The following is a 7,881-nucleotide window of genomic DNA, read 5'->3' as shown; positions in this document are numbered from 1 at the left end:
GGTCCGGGCTGGGGATTCGAACCCGCCACCTTAGGTGTACGTGGCTGGCGCCTTAGCCGGTTGAGCTATAGGCGCCGAGCCGAACTCATGAGCTTTCAAGCACGCCACCCACCTTGGCCACACTGAGTAGCTAAAAAACATAGCTAGAAAACCTCCAACTAACCAAACAAACAAATCAACCTAATAAATGCTGGATAAATGAGGAATTATCCCCAAATTTCTAATATTGTAGACATTCAGGATTGCAGATTTTCTAAGCCTTTTTGCATATTTACTGCCTTTCTAGAAACCAAATAACAAATTTTTTTTTCTCTTGTTTGGGCATGTATTAGATATTAGTGTTGAGTACATTGGATACTTGCTTTTCCATTCTTGTGATACTTCACTAAGAAGAATGTGTTTCAACTCTTTTCAGGTTAACATAAAAGATGTAAAGTCTCCGTTTATTTTATGGCTGAATGATACTCTATGGGTACCAGAGTTTATTAATCCATTCCTGGGTTGATGGGCATTTAGGTTGTTTCCACATGTTGGCGATTATAAATTGAGCTGCAGTAAACAATCTAGTGAACATGTCTTTATGATAAAATTATTTTTTTTCTTCTGGGTAGATGCCTAGTAATGGGATTGCAGGGTCAAATGGAAGGTCTATTTTGAATTCTTAGAGGATTCTCTGTATTTTGTTTCCAAAGAAGTTGTTACTAATTTGCAGTCCCACCAGCAATGTAAAAGTCTTCTCTTTTCTCCACATCCATGGCAGCATCTGTAGCTTTGGGAGCAAATAACAAAGCATAACTCCCTGAAGATTTTAGGGGAATCATGATTCAGATGCTAAAATCTAATAATATCCTCAGAGCTCCTTGAAATATGTCAGATTGCTTGCTCTGATGCTGAATGGCTTAGTCTACGGAGCTTTTGTTGTTATTAAGTCTATTTTGTGGAGTTTTTAGTTTCTCATCATTCTTCATGCATCTGACTTTGGCAGCTATTCTTTCTCTTTTCATTTTCTGCTTCTAATAAGATTAATTTGCTGATGATTCTGTTTGGAAAACTATATATATATTTTAGAAATGAGGGTTCTTCTGAGAATGAGACCTTGTAGTTTGGTGAATAGACTCCTCAGCTCTACCTCTTCACTCCTTTAGCATCTTTTGGGGGAATCTCAGCCCTATAATAATAGTTGCAAAGGCAGAACTTGATCTTCGTCTTTAAGGTATTTGTATTTAGACTCTTTTGGCAGCTCAGAGACATTTCTGTGGTTCTCAGCTATGTTTCAGATAATGGTTATTTTTCACTTATTTTATAGTTTGAATGATGTATTTTACGTAGAGGTGATAGGATAGGGATTGACGAATGGGTCTTATTTTAGCCCTCTTAATTGGGTTTTATATGGGATTATAACTGAAATTATGAAATTTCTTTTAAGATTAAGATTACAAGAAAAAAAGATAGTGAAATTATGTCTTTTATTTTTCTCTTTGTGTAGGAAATACAGATGAAGAGGACTGCAATTGAAGCTTTTAATGAAACAATTAAAATATTTGAGGAACAGTGTCACACACAAGAACAACACAGCAAAGAATATATTGAGCGATTTCGCAGAGAAGGGAATGAAAAGGAGATTGAACGGTAAGTATACTCAGTATCTCCAAGGACATCAGGGAGACATGACTTCTTTTCTTCCATGATAATTTCTGTCTTACCTGCTTTTACTCCCTCAAAGTGAACAGTTCTGCCATTGGAACTACTTGCTGTTCCACTTATACCACCAAATTATACCTCCTGTCTTCTGTGCTCTTTCTTCATCCCCCAAACATACTCCTGCTCATTCTTTAGGACTCTCCATGTTACTTTTCCTGGAAACAACTCCTTGATTCCCCCTAGACCAGTCAGTGTAGGGACTTTGTTTTAGTCCTTACATTGTCCAGTCCTGATCACTAGTGTAACACTTCCTGAATGCCAGGCCTTGACCGGCAGCTGTGAGCTGTGACACCACGGCACTCTACTGAGGGTGACAAAGTGAAACTCTGTCTCTAAAAAAAAAAAAATTGGAGTGGAACAAGATTGTAGCCTTGAAAACCAGGCTGACTCTTGCAGGTGGCTACAGTGGTTGTGGTTATCAAGTTGAAAGGGCCTGGACCAGAGCAAGGGCAGAAAAGATGGTAGAGTTAGTGGAAAGACTGAGGACTTCATACCTGACCAAATGTGGTAGGTGTGGGAGAAGTCAAAGATTATTGGTAGATTTATAGAGTGGGTAACTGGGAGATGCTGTTATTCACCAAAATAGGAAATACACGACTTCCTGTTTCTTTCTAATGAAGAAATAGGAAAGAACTTACAGCTTAGTTGCAGAGGGAGATAAAGAATATGACAAAGTTTTAATAGTAATATAAAGCTACATGTGATTCAGGGTTATAATCAGTGAATTTGAGGTTCCTGTGAGAACCCAAATGGAGCTGTCTAGATGGCAGGCAGCTGGTTTTTTGGATTTGGAATCTGGTAGAGAAAGGATTTGGGAGGCATAAGTATGTAGGTGATAGTAGATGCTAAGAATGAGATTACATAGAGAATGAGCATTATGAGAAGTGTTGGATTTGGCAACTAAAAGGATATTGGAAATTTTTTGTTTTTTAGAGACAGAGTCTCATTTTGTTGCCCTCAGTAGAGTGCTGTGGCATCACAGCTCCCAGTAATCTCCAGCTCCTGGGCATAGACGATTCTCTTGGCTCAGCCTACCAAGCAGCTAGGACTACAGGCGCCTGCCACAACACATGTCTATCTTTTGTTGCAGTTTGGTCAGGGCTGGGTTTGAACCTGCCACCTTCAGTATATGGGGCTGGCACCCTACCCACTGAACCACAGGCACCGCCCAGGATATTGGAAATCTTCATCAAAGCAAATTTAATGAAGTATTGGAAGACAGAGCTAGATAATAGTGGGTTGAGGAGTGAAAGGGGTTGAAAAAGTGGATAATAAATAAAAATAAATAATATGAATGGAAAAGCAAAATTATTTCTCATATTAACACCACAATATTAGTGTACGTCTGTGTGCATGAGTATAGAGCTAAGTGCTGTGGGGCAGTGTGCTTAATGGCTAAAACCATGGGCTTGAATTCTGTATTGGCCATTTATGAGCTGTGTAACCTTGAGTTACTTAACCTGTCTGAGTCTTTTTCCTTCTGAAAACTATGGATACTATCTTGGAATGCTGTGAAAATTAAATAATATGTATCTTGGCACATGGTGGGCTTTCAGTATTATTATTAATGAGGAAATGGGAAAGAACTTGTAGTTTAGCTATAGAGGAAGGTGAAGTAGCATGATGAAGTTCTAGTAATAATTTAAAGCCACATATTATTGAGTGACAAAGGAGTTATGTGGATAGCTGTTACCATAATGCTTCAGAGCTTAGCAAAACGTTTGTGTATTGGAAAAAATTATAGCCATCATCTACTGAATGCTCACCAACATTTGTTAGGCAATGTTCTAGGCCTTTTACATGTATCATCACATTTAATTAACACAGCAACCCAGTGAAGTAGGTACAGCTGTAGGTGCCCATTTAAACAGATGAGGAAATGAAGTCACAGAGAAGTTAAATAATTTGCCCACGGTCCCTGCAGTAAATGACAGGGCAGAGAGTCAAACGTAAGTAGACTAACTATAAAGGCGTTGCTCTTGACTGTTGTGCTATGCTTTGCTGCTGCCTCTTGAATATCATACATATAGCTTTACTTGTTTAGTCATGGCTGGACCCAGGACCCAAACAAGGTCACTGGGGTACTCTCTCACATCATCTTGATTCAGTGTTTCCCTGGGTTGGCTTTATCCTCAGGCAGGCTTTCCCTGTGAGGTGGCACCATTCTTGGGAATCCTAGCATTGCATATTCTTTAGCAACGCTTGTGGAAAGAGAGACTATTTTAATAATAGATGTAGCAAAAGTGTTAGAGTTGACTGTTACTGGGTCAGTTTGGGTCTTATTCCCATTTCTGACCTACTCACTGTGGTCTGAGAGTAGAGATGAAATGTGATAGAATACCCTTTTTGGCCAGTGTGGGCTGAGTATATGTTCACCCCTGGATCTGAGATGGGGGCAGAGAATCCTGACTTACAGGGAACATCAGGGTGATACTACCAGAAGAATGGGAATGGATATGGGCCAGGTAAAAACAATAGATATTCACCACAGTTAAAATATTAGGACCATGCTCACACTATAGGATCCTTCTGTATGTTTACTATTTCAGCCTTAATATGTCACATATTTTCACAGAATTATGATGAATTATGATAAATTAAAATCACGTCTGGGTGAGATTCATGATAGCAAAATGCGTCTAGAGCAGGATTTGAAGAAACAAGCTTTGGACAACCGAGAAATAGATAAAAAAATGAATAGTATCAAACCTGACCTGATCCAGCTGCGCAAGATCCGAGATCAGCACCTTGTGTAAGTAGTTGGGGACTGTGTGGGGAGGGAGCACTGCCTACTGCCAGGCCCTGGAGATGTTAGAGGTAGAGGAGATTTGTAATCGAGAACTGACTAGTGAGATGGTAAGAGCTTAGAAAAGCAGCCTTATTAATTGTAAGGGTAACCAGAGTTTACAAGGAAGTCAGTGCATGGGGCATATTAAATGGAAAACTCTATAGTTCATGGTAATGCCTTGGAAACCTCAGAGACTGGCATGAGCAAAGTGATACAGCTTAAGAGTACAGATTGAGGCTCGGCGCCTATAGCTCAACCGGCTAGGGCGCCAGCCACGTACACCTAAGGTGGCGGGTTCGAATCCCCAGCCCGGACCCGCCAGGCAACAATGACGGCTGCAACCAAAAAAAAGATGGCCGGGCGTTGTGGCGGGCGCCTGTGGTCCCAGCTACTTGGGAGGCGGAGGCAGGAGACTCGCTTGAGCCCAGGAGTTGGAGGTTGCTGTGAGCTGTAATGCCAGGGCACGCTACCCAGGGGGAGAGCTTGGGGTTCTGTCTTAAAAAAAAAAAAAAAAAAAAAGAGTACAGATTGAAGTTTGTCTAAATCAAAAACTAGAGTCTTGGTGGAACCACAGAACTAGGAATTATCCTTCAGAAGCACAGGGAAGGACAGTAATTATGAGAGTCTACGATTAAGTACACAGAAAAATCTTGTAAATGATTTTTATGTGTAAGAAATGAGATTCTGTTTTTAAATAACAGAAATGTGTCCTCCATCAGGCACTTTAGATAATTTGAATAGTAAAACTAAATACTTTTTTTTTGTTTTTTAAGATAAAGTCTTGTTTTGTCGTCTGTATAGAGTGAAGTGGCGTGATCATAGCTCATAGCAAACTCAAACTTTTGGGCTGAAGTGATCCTCTTGCCTCAGCCTCTCAAGCAGGTAGGACTAGAGGTGCCCACCACAACATCCAGCTAGTGTTTCTTTTCTTTTAGTAGAGCTGGGGGTCTCACTGTTGCTCAGGCTGGTCTTGAATTTCTGAACTTAAGCAGTCCACCCACCTCAACCTCCCTAAGTGCTAGGATTACAGGTGTGAGCCACTGTAGCTGGCTGAATTTGGTTGTTAATGTACAATTCTTTTTTTATCCTGAGTTTAAGGTTAGTTTTTGTATTTATCACTTACTTTTCTTGGTGCAGCAGTTCCCCCTTCTTAGCAGTTTTGCTTTCCACAGTTTTATTTCTCTCAGGTCTGCTATAGTCCGAAAAGAGGTGAATACAGTGCCTTAAGACATCTGAGAGAGAGACCATATTCACACAACTTTTATTTCAGCATATTGTTATAATTGTTCTGTTTTATTATTGTTAATCTCTTATTGTGCCTATTTTATAAAGTAAGCTCTATCATAGTTATGTGTGTTTGGGAAAAACATAGTATATACAAGTCTCTGTACTATCTGAAGTTTAAGGCATCCAGGAGAGGTCTTGGAATGTACCCCCTGAGAGGGGACTACTGTATTCATTAACCTAAATTCCCAAGTTAAAAGTGAGTAACTTGCTCTAACAGTACAGGTACATTAATGATGAGTTGTGAGTAATATGTACTAGAGGCGAGGAGTCCCGTGGAGAGTGGTATGTTTTGTTGTTGTTGTTACAACTTTATTGAGATACAGTTTACATCCTGTTAATTCACCCATTTAAAATATATAATGTATTGCTTTTAGTACATTTAGAGGTATTTGAAATCACCACATATTTTAAAACATTTTCATTTCCTTAAAAAGAAACCCTGAACCATTTACCTATCATTCCCAGTCCATAACCCCAGCCCTAAGGCACCTACTTTTTACCTCTATTGATTTTATGATTTTTGGAATCATAAAATGTCTTTTGTGACTGGCTTCTTTTACTTAGCATGATATTCTCAAGATTCATCTATGTTGTAGCATGTTACCTGAACTTCATTCCTTTTTATGGCCAAATATGGCATTGTATGTATATACCACATTTTGTTTAATCATCATCAATTGATGGACATTTGCATTGTTTCTGCCTTTTGGCTATTATGAGTAATGCTGCTGTGTCATGGGCGAGTTTTTGTATGGACATATGTTTTCGTTTCTCTTGGGGAAATACTGAGGAAGGAAATTCCTGGATCCTTTAATGCTTCTGTGCTTAACTATTAGAGGAACTTCCCGCTTTTTATGGCAGTTGTACCCCTGTTCATTCACACCAGCAGTGATGGTTAGGGTTTCTGAAAATAATCACTCCTTAATATATTTCTGATAAGTAAGTTTTTCTACGTGATTTTTTTTTTCTTTTTCTAAAGTATTATATTACTTTATTCTTAGGGAGTTCTGTCCACAAAACTTGGTACAAGATGAGTTGCATTCTTCTTTTTCTTAAAATTAAAATTAATTCATTTTGTACTCCCACCTGTCTGATTATATGGGAAATATTTAATCTCACTTATCATTGGGGCTCTTTCCACCTCCCCCCCACACACACGTATTGGATCATCTAAGAATGTCATCCTGAAATAGTGTCAGGAAACTAGGGGAGCACAAACTCTTTTGTCCCCATCTCCTGAGGGTTGTCCTTGAGTGCCTACTTTGCCCCTCATCAGTGGGTCCTGCTATCTGGTTAATTATTGTTGTTTCGGAAAATTCAGAAGTATCCTTCACAGTCGTCTCCTCACTGGCCACCAACAGACTTGCATCTTAAAACCTTCTTGTCCTCCATCCAGGGTGTCTTGTGCACAAAGCACCTGTTTCTTTCACCCCATTTGATGTATCAGCCACCTTCTAGGGAAGCTTAAACTCTTGTAGGACTGCTGTTTCAGCTTCAAAGTATTTCTTCCTATCCCTTTCTCTCAGGGACTCCCTTACTTGATCATCTTGTCTTAGACCAAAATATAAACTCTTTTCCTCTTAAAGTGTGAAACTAGGGTTGTGAGACCAATTAGATCTTTAGAAAAGACACTGTGTGTGTGTGTGTGTATACACACACACACGTATATGTATATATATACACACACATATATATATATTTATACTTATGTATATATATAGTCCCCTCGCTAGCGCTAGCATAGGGGCTAGGAAAGGATATGCTAACACTAGCTATTTTTTCTCTTTTCTAACTTAACTGCAGTGTAAGCTATGGGAATAGTATTTTCTGTTTGTGTGGTTTTTTTTTTTTGAGACAAGAGTCTTTCTTTATCGTCCTGGGTAGAGTGCTGTGGCGTCACAGCTTACAGCAACCTCCAACTCCTGGGCTTAGGCGATTGTCTTGCCTCAGCCTCTCGAGTAACTGAGACTACAGGCACCCACCAGAATGCCAAGCTATTTTTTTGTTGCAGTTTGGCGGGGGCCAAGTTTGAACCTGCCACCCTCAGTATATGGGGCCAGTGCCCTACCCACTGAGCCACAGGCACCACCCTTTGTTTTTTTTTT

The 7,881-nt window shown here is 39.7% G+C and overlaps 1 protein-coding gene across 4 annotated transcripts in view; it reads left to right on the top strand.

Annotated features, from left to right (window-relative positions):
- PIK3R3 (phosphoinositide-3-kinase regulatory subunit 3) overlaps positions 1–7,881 on the top strand; it is a 155,627-nt gene that overhangs the window by 130,697 nt on the left and 17,049 nt on the right. For 3 of the 4 annotated variants that reach the window (XM_003801412.2, XM_012812480.2, XM_023507849.1), the window contains exons 6-7: positions 1,487–1,629; positions 4,277–4,453. In XM_003801412.2, coding sequence (XP_003801460.1) covers positions 1,487–1,629; positions 4,277–4,453 — 320 coding nt within the window. The remainder of the gene's footprint in view (positions 1–1,486; positions 1,630–4,276; positions 4,454–7,881) is intronic. The other variant, XM_012812481.2, reaches the window with a different exon arrangement.

Source organism: Otolemur garnettii, unplaced genomic scaffold (assembly GCF_000181295.1).
Source record: "Otolemur garnettii isolate 467f Iridium unplaced genomic scaffold, OtoGar3 scaffold00210, whole genome shotgun sequence".
Classification (NCBI taxonomy): Eukaryota; Metazoa; Chordata; class Mammalia; order Primates; family Galagidae; genus Otolemur; species Otolemur garnettii.
The sequence above is the reverse complement of the archived record's forward strand: the minus strand, read 5'-3'. Positions and strand labels throughout refer to the sequence as shown.